The following is a 14,119-nucleotide window of genomic DNA, read 5'->3' as shown; positions in this document are numbered from 1 at the left end:
TCAGTTTATGTTTATTCATTAAATATTCTTATTATCTATTTTATTTAGTATTTATTTTGCGTCATATTTTTATGAATACTATTTTATTCCTTTTATAATTTGTTTTAATCTATTTTTCTAGGATTTATTACATTTTATTTATTCATTAATTTATCTACACTATTAAAATGTTCTTTATTAATATTTGATTTATTTTTTGCATGGCCTGGGTCAATAAAGTTTTTTTTAATTAATCTCCCCCCCCCCCACCCCCCTTTTTTTTATGTTAAATCTTTATTGAGTTTAAGCGTTGGTCTTTTATTGTGAAGGCGGAGTGACGTACTTCCGCCGCTGTCAGCCAGCTTGACTCTGCAGCTCTTCCTGGTTCTTTCGAACTGAAGACGTTTTTTTTTTTTCTCGTGTTCAAACCATAAAAACTTGAGCTGAACTAAACTCACTCAGCTGTTTCCACAAATGTGTTTTTAATCTGAAACTTTTTATGTAAAGTGTCGATAAAGTTTTTAAATCTGATGCGTCGAGATTTTTTAAACTGAAACAAGCAGCGACGACCTGATTTCATTTTACATCAGTTTCATCAAACATGAAACAACAACTCTTAGTTTTCACCGTTTTTACCATTTTAACGGAGGCAGCTGTTTCTCCAGCTGCAGACACAACGGAGGAACATCACGGTGAGTGTTTTAATATCTGTAACAAGTTTATTTAAAAGTCTGTTTTAACGTTAAAGCAAAAAGCATGAATTACTTTACAGTCAAAGTTAATACAGATTGTATGGAAGCTCAAGTCTGACAGAAAAATAACATCTCATGGAAAGTTCAATAAAGTATGCTATATATTACATACTGGTCATATGTCTAATGTTTGAGTATTAAAGTCAGAATCAGGAGATAAGAGGTCAGAATTTTGATTTCCCAAGTCATAATTAGGAAATAATAAGTCCCAGTTATTTATTACAACCTAGCTTTGGTACTTACTCTGTAATTACTGTGTCATATGATATCCCATAATATGTTAAAACTGAGACAGTAAATCAAACTGAGGACATAATTAATCCAAATTTTCTGACATTATTGTAAATTATGAGATAATATATAAAATATTTGAGGTTTAAAGCACAAATTAGGAGACAGTGAATCAGAGTTTTGATTTAATAACTCTATAAGACAAACAGTTTTAATGTGATCATAAGTAATCATCTCATTTACAGGATTTATAATTTAAATTATGACTTTTGGAGTCAAAATAATTAAATTATAAATCATGTTGTCTTTCAAAGTCATAATCTTGTTAGTCTGAGTGGGCGGAAGTTTGCTGCAGAGAGCAGCCTCTCATTGGGCGGAACGAGCCACCCGCTGAAGTCCCGCCCTACCACCTCCGGTTGTGTAGCAGTTTTCAACCGTTTTCAACACGTCCTTTACTAACTTTTGCTGTGTTTGATCTTGCGGGGTTGTAGCCATTTTTCTGCCATGGTTCGCGTCCTGTAGGTGATATTTTTGTGGGCGTGTTACACCAAAACCTGTTTCCCCCCGGCAGTATTTTTGCAAGCACACCGTTGCTGTGGCACCGCCCAGAACGATTGTGATTGGTTGAAAGAAGTACAAGCAGCCGGGGCGTTTTTTTCTTCAATCTCACAGTGAGAAAGGTCTGGTGAGCGAAACTATAATCTTGTGAACAGCTGGTCAGTCCTGATTTAGGTTTAATTCATTCATTCATCTTCTAACCGCTTCATCCTCTTGAGGGTCATGGGGGGGCTGGAGCCTATCCCAGCTGACATCGGGCGAGAGGCAGGGTACACCCTCGACAGGTCGCCAGACTATGGCAGATCTGACACATAGAGACAAACAACCATTCACGCTCACATTCACAATGTCACAATGGACAATTTAGAGTTACCAATTAACCTAGTCCCCAATCTGCATGTCTTTGGACTGTGGGAGGAAGCCGGAGTGCCCGGAGAGAACCCACGCTGACACAGGGAGAACATGCAAACTCCGCACAGAAGGGCTCCCACGCCCAGGATCGAACCGGCAACCCTCTTGCTGTGAGGCGAGAGTGCTAACCACCACACCACCATGCCGCCCATTTAGTTTTAATATTTAACATTAATGTTTTAATGTTCGCTGAAGCAAAACACCTGACTTCACTTAACAGTTAAAAGTAAATACAGAATGTATGGAAGCTCAAATTTGCCAAAAAAAAAAAAAAAAAAAAAATATATATATATATATATCTATATATATATAGATATATATATAGATATATATATATTTTTTTAATGAAAAGTTAAATAAAACTGTTGGTCAGAGATAATTTGTCAGATATTTGAAATTTAAAGTCAAAATTAGGAGGTAGTAGGTCAGAATTTTGATTTTCAAGTCATAATAATGAAAAAGAAGAAGTCATAATAGTATTATCTTAGTTACTTATTACAATCAGGAGTTGTTATTCACTACCTTACATCCCATAATATGTTAAAACTGAGATAATGTATAAAACTGTCAGGATAATGAGTCCAGATTTTATGATTTAAGTGAAAATTAAATGAAAATATGTCAAATATTTTAAACTTAAACTCAGAATAAGGAGACAGTGACTAAGAGGTTTAATTTTATAACTTGTAACTATGAGACAAAAAGTCAAAGTGACTGTAAGTCATAACCTCTCATCAACCGGATTTAAAATCAAAATTATAAATCATGTTGACTGTCAGAGTCATGATGTTGAAAACAGCTGATCAGTCCCACTTTTGGTTTAATGATTTATATGTTAGTAGGTAATTGCAGTTTATGTTACTCATTACTTACTGTATCATATCAAATATTCATTCATTTACAACCTTTATTTAAACCTCAGTTGTAGTTTCCCTTACTTGAAATGATGCTGAGACGCAGAGGAACACAAAGTGAATCAAATTCAAAGAGAACGACACTCAGTGACACAAACACAGCGTTGAAATGTAAAGATATTAAATCAAATTGAGACATCCGTCTAAATTTCATGAGATCAGTTAAAATGATGAGAAACTAAGTCAGATTTTTGAACAGTATTGATAGTAAATCAAAATGATGTCTCAAATTGTAAGATATGAAGTTAAAATTTGGGGAAAGTAAATTGTACTTTTGGTTTAACATCTTATAACTTAGTATTTACAGTCTTTCTCAAAATTGTGCAAGGAATTTAAGTTAATACAGGAAAAGTGAAAAGGGGTAGGAACATCTAAGTTTTACTTCTATCTACTCTTTTTTCAAACATTTCTGTTTTTGTTTTGTTTGTTTTGTCTTTTTTGTTACCACAACATTGTTTTAAACTTTGGTTTGAAATAAAGTCATTCATTCATGTAGTATAGTTTGTTTTGTTTTGTTTTTTTTGCACAATTAAAACACAAAAAAATGCAAGAACAATGAATAATTAAATACAGTGTAGGGAGAGGCAAAAAACCCAGAGGGCTTATTTGAAGTCTCCACCTAATGAAATATTATTATGAGATATTAAATCAAAAATAAGAGACAGGAAGTCCAAATTGTTTGAGATAAAATGAGATGGTTTGAGACAGTTGTTCTGATATTGAAGATTCTAAGACAAAACTATGAGACAGTCATAGTGAGTCACAGTTTTGACTTCTTGTCTCATATCTTCGTTCCTTACAATCTCTTTAGCTTCAAATCTCATTTCTTTATCTCAAAACCAAGAGATATTAAACCTAAATTTTGACTTTCTAAGACATAGTTTTGAGATAAATCAGTATGAGACACAGTCAGAACTCTGAGACAGTAAATAATCATAAAAAATGATACTCAAAGAAAAAAATATTGACTCAAAATTATGAATTTTAAAATCAAAATGATGAAATACTAAGTCAGAAAGCTTGAGTCTAAATTATTATAGTCTAATTCATGTTATTTAAAAAATTTGGACGAATAATTATATTATTTAATAAAGAGTTTTTAATTAGAAAAAGTTTTAAATGTGAAATAAAGAACATTTAATTCGAAAATAAAGAGCTTTTACCTTGAAAATAAAGAGCTCTTAATGTGAAAGAAGAGCAGATGTTTGTGAACCTGTGATTGGCTGATCCAACACATGATGGACTCTGTGTTCCCTCAGCAGCGTCTCTCAGGTCGATGCTGGATGACTTCGACGTGTTGCCTCTCTCCAGCCTGCAGACTCACTCCGTCCGTCGCCGTGACGTCCAAACTCAGACTCATGTGGAGAAACTGGTCAGCTTTGATGCCCTGCAGAGGTCAGAGGTCACACCTCACACACTTTAATGACTCAGAGAGACTCCTGACGACAGCAGTGTGTGGGGGTGTGTGTGTGTGTGTGTGTGTGTGTGTGTGCAGGCAGTTCAAACTCTACCTGAGGACCAATGACCAGCTGTTCACTGAGGACTTCAGAGCCGTGATCGTAGACGAGGATGGACAAGAGCAGAGCTACGCTGTCAACAGACACAACTACTTCACTGGACACGTCATCGGTAACGACGAGCTGCCGGAGACCTACGAGGACGAGTCAGTAAAAATACTTCAACCCTGTTTTTGTTTTGTGCTGCAGGGGAGGAAAACTCTCGAGTCCAGGCTCATATTGACGACCACGAATTCTCTGCTCACATCCTGACTGACGAGGCCGAGTACAACATCGAGGTGAGACAGAGGAACAACATTTCATTTTAATTAGTGTGTCAAGTCTCCATCAGGCAAAACAGGCTGAATATCTACAGACACATTTATTTATTGATCGTTATTAAAATTAAGACATGGCAGATTCATCTATGGGACACTGTTAATGTAAAACATATAAAAAAAACCTTTAAAGCTCTGAGGCTGCACTGAGACTGTGGGGAATTATAATGGACATTAACAGACAAATAATCAATAAACTGAAAATAAAAGATTGAAAAATGAAATTATCGACAGACCAAACCCTCCACAGACACGTACCTGATGTGATTCTTCTTCTGTGTTCAGCCTCTGTGGAGGTTCACGTCGGCGCCGCCTGATGGTCGTCTGCTGATCTACCGCTCAGAGGACATCAGGAACCTCAGCCGCCTGCACCAGCCTTCAGTCTGCGGCTACATGACCTCTGACCCCGCCCAACTCCTCCCTGACGGCGTTAAAGCAGCCATGTTGGAGGATGGAGAGGAAGAAGAGGGTCTGTAGATCTATAAAAAAAAAAACAAAGCTCCAATGTGAAAAAAAATGCTTTGAAAATTCTCGTAGGAAAAAAAGATCTTTTTACAGGAGAAAAGAGTTTTACACAAAAAAAGATTCCAATGTGGAAAAAAGCTTTTTATGTTAATAAAAACGTCAAATGAGGTTAAAAAAAAAAAAAAGCTTTTCACTAGATGAAAGAGCTTTTATTCTGAAAAAAGAGCTTATAATGTAAAAAAGATTTTCTTTAATGTGAAAAAAGCTTTAAATGAAAAAAAGCTTTTCATGTTAAAATAGGTGCTTTTAATTTGAAAAACAAGCTTCCCATACTTTAGTGCTTTAAAATCTTTTTCTGTGAAGCAGCAGCAGGAAGTGTTGAGTTTACGTATATTAACAGCAGTTAAAAGTTGGTATTGTTTGTAAGAGCTCTCAGTGTACATCAGTAACAACCGTGTGCTATAAACATCATCATTTATTATAACGGCGCTCCGTTAGTTAACAGAGCATCATTAGTCAGTGAAACAAAACAAATCATGTCAATATGATTTGATTTCGTAATGAATCTCGTGTCGTGACTGCAGCACTGACTGTGTTCATGTCTTTCCCTGTTCAGAGTCTGTGATCAGAGGGAAGCGTCAGGTCCACGACCACAGGAAGAACACCTGTCCTCTGCTGCTGGTGGCCGACCATCGCTTCTTCAAACACATGGGCCGCAAGGAGGAGAGCACCACCCTCAACTACCTGGTCAGTCCACAGTCCATTCAGTTAACCTCCATCACCTCCACACAGAGACGTTCACCAACCCACTGTGCTTTCAGATCGAACTGATTGATCGAGTGGACGACATCTACAGGAACACGTCGTGGGACGAAGAGTTCACAGGTTATGGAGTTCAGATCCAGCAGGTGAGAACACTTCTATTAAAAACATCGTTTTGGCCTGGTGGGACACAAAAAGTTAACGGTGTGTTTCCTGTCAGATCATTATAGAGAAGGTTCCCACTGAGGTGGAGCCAGGGAAAAGTCACTACAACATGAAGGGAAGTCCAGCGGAGGATCGAGACGTCTGGGACGTCAAGAAGCTGCTGGAGGTAACACCTGACGGACGGACACACCTTAAGAGCGGTTAATTAAATTATAACTTATAGAATTAACAAGATGATGCAAGTAACAGATAAAAGGTGAAGTCTACAGATTTCCCAGAGGAAACACTCATATATTGTGTCAATATCACTTTGCATACAACGTCAAACATCAGTGATCTGTTCAGATGGAGAGCAGGAAACTGGAGGCAAAGACTAACAACATGGAACAAATGCCTCTGATTTGTGTTTACGGCTGTTCAATCGATCAAACAGGGACAAAACAAAAACTACAGTTTGGAGGAACGAAGTCAACTAACGTCAAACTTTAACATTACACCTCAAGTTTGACGCAGTTACGTGACAACTTCTCTGTGTTTTTGGTTGGCTTAGTAGGTAGAAAAAAAGTAGCTAAAGTTAGCTAGTAACGTTATGCATCACCAGACTTCTGGGAACGACTGAGTAGGTAGTAGGTAAAAAAAAAAAAGTAGCTGCAATTAGCTAACATTCGGTAGTAATGTTAGTATGACACCATTTTACAGATCTCTGGAAGTGGTTGGGAGAAAACTGTCTAAAGTTAGCTATCATTAGCTGAACGTTGCCTGACAGAGTTTCACCAGACCTCTGGGAACGGTTGACATAGAAGATAGAAAAATGTAGCTAAAGTTAGCTAATGTAAGCTAGTAACACTAGCCTGACAGTGTGTTTCCAGACCTCTTGAATTAATTGACTTAGTAGGTAGAAAAAGAAGCTAAAGTTAGCTAACGTTAACTAGTAACGTTAGCCTGACAGAGTTTCACCAGACCTCTGGGAACAGTTGACCTAGTAGGTAGAAAAGTGTAGCTAAAATTAGCTAACATTAGCTATTAACATTAGCCTGACAGCGGTGCATCCATGTACAGAGTTTAAATTAAAAAATAGTTATATTCAAGTACATTTACTCACAAAATGAAGTATTAGAAAGTACGCACAAACATTCGCGGACACAGGCCGGTAGTTTGAACTTGAATCTCAACACCTCACAAATAAAGTTTGATTATTTAAACAGACTCAGTTAAACAGTTGGTCACTGTAGTTTTTAATCAGACAAACAGGAGGCAGTACTTTGGATGGTAGATATATAACTTCCTGTATATTTGATGTCTCCTCTTCCTGGTTTGTGTCTCTGCAGCAGTTCAGTGTTGATATCGCAGAGAAAGCCTCCAACGTCTGCCTGGCTCACCTCTTCACCTATCAGGACTTTGACGAAGGCACTCTGGGTCTGGCCTACGTTGCCCCGTCCAAACCGGACATCCCGGGAGGTCTCTGCTCCAAAGGTGAAGTCCTGCTGTCTCGTTAATGTCCTCAAACTGTCGTTGTCTTCAAACACCAGAAATAATGTGAAAGTTTCATTCTGTGTGTTTCTGTTCTGAAGCCTGTCCTCCATCTGCAAACGAACAAAGAGCGATCTACCTCAACACAGGTCTAACCAGCACCAAGAACTACGGGAAGACCATCCTGACTAAGGTGGGCTGGTTCTCTGACAGCTGGTCGTACTGAAATGATTTCCTTACTGTTCTTATTGTCTCTGTTCTGTCCACTCGTCCAAGACACTGTCCACATTCAGTGAAGGTACAGACACGAAAAGCTTAATAAGTTAATAAAATAAAACAAGTGTTAGTGGAAGAACGTTACGGGAAACCTCGGCTGCCTGGCAACAATAGAAAAACAGCGTTAAACCACCAAACAATGTGTTTGTGTTCTGTATTTATACTGTTATTTCAAGTCGAAATTATTTTATATGCCAAGTTTTCACATGAAATGTCCAGTTTCTGCTCGTTAGACGCAGACAGTCTTTTTCAAAATGAATTTGTAACATTGGTAAAACACCTCGTATTTATTTTCAGTTCTGTGTGCGATAAAAACACGTGGTTAGGTTCAGAAAAAAGCATCATGGTTTGACTCACAGAGGAAGTGAACTCTGTTCTGTTCTCTGTGACCCATCCATCACCCCTCCAGCTCTTCTTATAGGGATTTCCAACTCCTTAAATTATGTTGCTACACAGCAGCGTATCATAAAGCCACGAAAGGATGTATATTTTCATCATCTAATGCCGACATCACTGACCAAGGCATTTTATTTGACGAAGGAAGTAACAGAGCGCTATAACCACGAGTGGAACAATGTCACAGCAGCTGCTTTTTGCACCAGGAGCATTTTGTTTGAGCCAGATTTTAATTTTCTACAATAAAACAACACAGTGTCGTCTGCAGAGAAGTTTAGTCTGGCTCAACATTCCTGCAAAGCAACGTAATCCAGCAAGAAGCTGCACCGGCTCATCACAAATCTGCAAGCTCACATTCCTGGTGGATTACTTTGTATCATAAGCGCAGTATTTCTACTGTTCACCTCATGATCATCGCGCTAAGAAATAGAGTAACTGCCACTGTGATGATCCTCCAGAGTATTACTCTGTGCAATGTTTCCGTGTCTGTTAAACCTTCAGATTGGACTAACCATAACTCTGGATCAGATTTCATTACGTCACCTGAACATGAAGCAACAACAGCTCCTTGTGTTGTTTTTGGGATGAACTCCTGTTAAACATAAAACCACCTGCAAAGAAAAGAGCTCAAACGTCCTGCAGCTGAACTGAAGTCATTAATAATAAATAATAAGGCGGCTGCGTGTTTGACACGTCAGGTACGACATGTATAAATACATCTATCAGAACCATCATCATTTTGTGGTAGCATTTGTTAAAAGCAGGTGATTTTAAGTTTGTCTTGTCGATCTCAGAAACATGTTGATGTAAGAGTTTGTATTTTTTTTTTTTACAGCCGCAAACATCTGAACTTTCGAGGATGCAGCGACATTTCTCTGAACAGTTTGTTGTCTCCACAGGAAGCAGACCTGGTGACGACTCACGAGCTCGGCCATAACTTTGGAGCAGAACACGACCCAGACAACATCCGGGACTGCGCCCCCCGAGAGGACCAAGGAGGGAAGTACGTCATGTACCCCATCGCCGTTAGCGGAGACCACGTCAACAACAAGGTGCCGACTCATACTACTGAGGTTTATTCACAGGTGGAGGTGTGTTTAACAAAGTCTGTCCTGTGTCCAGATGTTCTCCAACTGCAGTAAACGCTCCATAGTGAAGCGTCTGAGGGCGAAGGCGCCGACCTGCTTCAAGCAGAGGAACATTAACGTGTGCGGTAACTCTCGGGTGGAGCAGGGGGAGGAGTGTGACCCGGGACTGCTGCACATCAACTCGGACAGCTGCTGCACCGCCGAGTGCAGGCTGAAAGCTGGAGCTCAGTGCAGGTCAGAGGAACATCAGCCGCTGCTTTTGAGTCCAAAAAAATAAAACACTTGGTGAAGCAGAATTATTTTATGAAATCCGTCTCCATCGTGGGGTCGAGAACTTCAGGTCAGGAACCAGGTTCAGATCAGATCCAGGTTCTTCACATCATGATGGAAAACACTCAGTGAAGAGGTCAAAGTTCATCTGCAGGTTTCGTGTTTCCTTTAAATGACTCAGACTTGGTCCTCTCTCTCTGTGTTCAGTGACAGGAACAGTGCGTGCTGTAAAAACTGCAGGTTTGAGTCTGAAGGTGAAGTCTGTCAGGAGCCCATCAACGCCACCTGTAAAGGACACTCGTACTGTACAGGTCAGCCCACAGGTCAAAGGTCACACATGACTGTGTGTTGTTTAGAGACTCGCAGTGACTGAAGACTTTGTGTTTGACAGGAAAAAGCAGCGAGTGTCCTCCGCCGGAAAACGCCTCCGATAAAACCATCTGTCTGGACAGCGGAGAGTGTCTTAACGGAGAGTGTGTTCCCTTCTGTCAGGCCGTCTTAAAGCTGCAGCCGTGCGCCTGCAACGGTACGATACTCACGCTTCACTGCAGTAACAGTACGAATACTGCTCTGTGACAATACTAAACTACAAGTCTACACTACAGGTCCTACACTCAAACATCACTACTGCAAAGTATAATACATTTGTATTATGTTGGTTCCTGAACGCCACGCACTCATTTTAGTTCTCAAATATCCTGTGCTTATTTTAATTCCTAAATGCCCCACACTCATTTTAGTTCCCAGACGCCCTGCACTCTTTTTAGTTCCTAAACAATCTGTGCTCATTTTAGTTCCTAAACAATCTGTGCTCATTTTAGTTCCAAGAGTTCCCATGCTTATTTTAGTTCCCAAAGTCCCTGCACTCATTTTAGTTCCCAAATGCCCCATGCTCTTTGTAGTTCCCTAAGTGTCCATGCACATTTTAGTTGCCTAAGTGCCTGCGCTCATTTTAGTTCCCAAATGCTCTGCACTATTTTTAGTTCCCACACAATCCATGCTCATTTCAGTCCCCAAACTCCCCGTGCTCATTTTAGTTCCCCAAGTGACTGCTCTCATTTGAGTTCCTTCAGGCTCCACATTCATTTAAGTTCCCAGAGCTCCCTTGTTCATTTTAGTTCCCAAAGTCCCCAAGCTCACTGAGTTCATTCAGGCCCTGCACTCATTGTAGTTCCCAAACAATCCATGCTCATTTTAGTTCCTAAAGTCCCTGTGCTCGTTTGAGTTCATTCGGCCCAACACTTGACTTGTTCTCAAATGCTGTATACTTATTTTAGTTCCCAAACTCCCAGTGCTTTTTTCACTTCCCAAATGCCCTGCGCTCATTTTAGTTCATTCAGGCACTACACTCATTGTAGTTCCCAAGTGACCCATGCTCTTTGTAGTTCCCTACGTCTCTAGATTAAATATAATATTTTATACCGTTGTCAGATTCATGTGTCGTGTGAACGTCGCCTGGTGGACTCAGGTCTGACGTGTTTAACGTCTCCGTTTCTTCTTCTGCATAGAAACCAACTCGTCCTGTAAAGTCTGCTGTCGCAGCAGCAGCGGCGTCTGCGCTCCCTACCAGGACGCAACAGGCAACTTCCTGTTCCTACGTAAAGGCAAACCCTGCACCGTGGGATTCTGTGACGGAGCGGTGAGTTTCTTCTCTCTCTCCCGTTGTCTGACACACAGAGCGTCACCTGACATGTGCGTCACATGACGTGTTGGTGTGGACACTGTCTCTGCAGGGGAAGTGTATGAAGCAGGTTCAGGACGTGGTGGAGCGTCTGTGGGACTTCATCGATAAACTGGACATTAACACGTTCGGGAAGTTCCTGGCTGATAACATCGTGGGGTCGGTGGTGGCATTCTCGCTGCTGTTCTGGGTCCCTTTCAGCATCCTGGTCCACTGTGTGGTGAGTCTCTGTGATCGACCCGCTCAATCCGGATCAGATCTGTATGTATGATGGAGCTTCATGGAGCCGGCTTTAAAAATGGCGGTCTGATCAGCACATTACTTTGATATTTTCTGAGTCATCTCTTTGTACTTTCAGGACAAGAAACTGGACCAACAGTACGAACAGACGACCAAGTCTCTGTTCTTCCCCAGTGTGAGTAATTCCTGATTGACGAGTCATCGACCGTCAAACTGAGCGTCTGTTTGAGAAATTGTTTCTGTTAATAAAGTTACACATTAAAAATATCATCCTGCTCCTTTAATTTTGGTCCATACTGACTGTTACTGTTGATTTTCCCAGAATGCCGAGCTCCTCAGCAGCCTGGAGTCTGCATCTGTCCGGATCTTCAAACCTCCAACCTTCCCCACCAGCACCTCCTCCGCCGGGCTGCGCTTCCAGTCGTCCAGCCCCCAACAGACCAGTACCCCTCCTGTCCCTGGTTCCGCCCCCGACCCCGCCCTCAGCCACCTTCCTCTGGACAGCCCCCGCATGGCCACCATCCAGGAGGACCCCAGCTTGGACTCGCACCTGGACGAGGACGCACTGGAGGAGGCGTTCGGGCGGCCAGTGGGGTCAGCTCAGCGCTCCTTCGAGGACCTGACGGAGAAAAGTGTGACGAGTCGCAGCGACAAGGCTCTGATGTTAAGACTGAAAAGACAACATCAGATCGACACCAAAGAGACGCAGTGCTGAGAGGACTCACCTGTCCTCACCTGCAGAGACCAGGACACGCAGCAGGCGGAGTCACTGCTCAGTGTTTTCGTTGTCAGGTCCTCGTGTGACTTTTTTAACCTGCTCTGTCCCACAGCCCGCCGCACTGCGTCCACTTCAGGGTCCGTCCTCACCGTGGGTTTAAAGTCTGTGTCCATGCTGTCCCTCTGAAGCTGTTACAGTTTGTTTGATTTTTGGTTCTTACTGACTCTGTGATCTGCAGCTGAACGTCATCAGGTGACGAAACAAAGTGAAAACAGGTTTTCTGCCTGATCTGATGTCATACTGTGACATCATCACCTGACAGTGACATCATTAGCCACCTGTCTTTACTCTACATTCATAGATTTTATTCCCCAACGCCCCATTTAAGCTCTTGAGTGCCCCATACCAGGTAATTTAAGTTCCCAAATGACCCACACTTAGTTTAGTTCCCACATCCCACTCACTTAAGTTCCCAAATGCCATGCACTAATTTTAGTTCTTGAATGCCCCACACTCATTTTATTTCCTAGACACCCCGCACTAATTCTAGTTCCCAGATGCCCCACACTCTTGTATTCCCACATGTCACACACTTTCACACAAGTTTCCAATCCCCTGGGGCTAATTTTAGTTCCCCGACGCCCCACACTCACTTGAGTTCCCAGATACCCCGTACTAATTTGAGTTCCCACACTCACATTAGTTTCAGAACCCGCCCCCTTCATCATCTGCTTTCATGGAGTCTGATTCTGAATGAGTCACCTGATAAAATAAACGTTGAACCTTCAGGGTTTTTTTTTTTCCAAAAACAAAAACAAAAAGCTTTAAAACATTCAAAGACCAACAGAGCTGCAATTTAACAGAGTTCTGCTGTTGTTGTTTTTTAAGTGAAATGCCAAAGATTTGACGCCTTCAGCTGCTTTTTAATGAACATTTATTACAGTTACATTAAATTTCTGTGTTTTAGACAGTTTATCTGAAAATCAACAGCTGTGGTTTTAAATTCGTGCTGCTGGAGACAGTCTGTTGGAGAAGTAAAAGTACCTCAAAATTCTACATTAGTAAATGTATTTATTTACATTTCATCACTGTCCACGAGATACTTTTATTTTTTATTTCTGCACTTAAATCCGACACATCAGATGTTTTAAACCAAACGTTACATTATTTACAGCATTTTGAAACCAACATCTTTCTCAGAGCGAACTCTCGGCTATTATTACGCTTTTATTAAGTGTTGTTTTATTTTGACGTCTGAAAGTCAAACTGTTGTTTTTATTTTATAAATGACAATCAGAGCTGTGTGCCTTATCTTCTTCTGTGGTATTGAAAAATGCACTTCAGTCAGTATTTTTATACATTAGAGATGTGTGTTTAGTGTGTTGTGTACTGTTTGTGTTGTTTACATTCAGATGATCGCGTGCCATATTCTGTAAACACGTCTTTGTTACGTTCACTGAGTATTAATACGTTTCAAGTCAAACACGTTTGTTTGTTTGTGTGGCTGTGTTTACCCGTCAGTCTGACTGCTGTTTCAAAATAAAATGTTTCAGTTTTTACGTGAGAAAAGTTTTCTGAGAACTAAATTTATTGTTCAGTAATTTGTAAGAATGTTCTGTGATATGTTTAATCAGCCTCACAGAGTACGGAAGACAGAAGATGCCAAAATCGAAAAGAAATAAATGTAGAATTTTTTTTTAAAATTAAAATGCTATTAAATATGCCAAAAATAACAATAAACACATTTACATATTAATAAAATAACAATACACACAAAAGTAAATGAATATAAATGTTAGTACAAATGAAAAAAATAAAGAGGCAAAACAGAAATATTAATTTATATTTCTTAAGTATTGTCTACAGAAATTTTTATTATTATTTTTTGTACATTCATGTCATTATGAAT

General features: G+C 40.3%; 1 protein-coding gene across 2 annotated transcripts; it reads left to right on the top strand.

The window, feature by feature from the left end:
* Nucleotides 1–343: 343 nt before the first annotated feature.
* adam17b (ADAM metallopeptidase domain 17b) lies at nucleotides 344–14,053 on the top strand. Of its 2 annotated transcripts, none has more exons than XM_049589868.1 (18): nucleotides 344–671; nucleotides 4,108–4,240; nucleotides 4,341–4,474; nucleotides 4,552–4,640; nucleotides 4,965–5,148; nucleotides 5,761–5,891; nucleotides 5,966–6,052; nucleotides 6,127–6,237; nucleotides 7,400–7,544; nucleotides 7,643–7,734; nucleotides 9,113–9,265; nucleotides 9,336–9,535; nucleotides 9,779–9,882; nucleotides 9,963–10,097; nucleotides 11,080–11,210; nucleotides 11,305–11,472; nucleotides 11,611–11,667; nucleotides 11,815–14,053. In XM_049589868.1, the coding sequence occupies exons 1-18, from the start codon at nucleotides 581–583 to the stop codon at nucleotides 12,205–12,207; spliced, it is 2,538 nt and encodes an 845-aa protein (XP_049445825.1). In that variant the 5' UTR covers nucleotides 344–580; the 3' UTR covers nucleotides 12,208–14,053. The 2 variants fall into 2 exon arrangements, with proteins under 2 accessions (XP_049445825.1, XP_049445824.1); XM_049589867.1 differs by having other exon boundaries at nucleotides 4,105–4,240.
* Nucleotides 14,054–14,119: the final 66 nt, after the last annotated feature.

Source organism: Epinephelus fuscoguttatus, linkage group LG11, assembly GCF_011397635.1.
Source record: "Epinephelus fuscoguttatus linkage group LG11, E.fuscoguttatus.final_Chr_v1".
Lineage (NCBI taxonomy): Eukaryota > Metazoa > Chordata > Actinopteri > Perciformes > Serranidae > Epinephelus > Epinephelus fuscoguttatus.
This window is presented reverse-complemented; position numbering and strand designations above follow the sequence as displayed.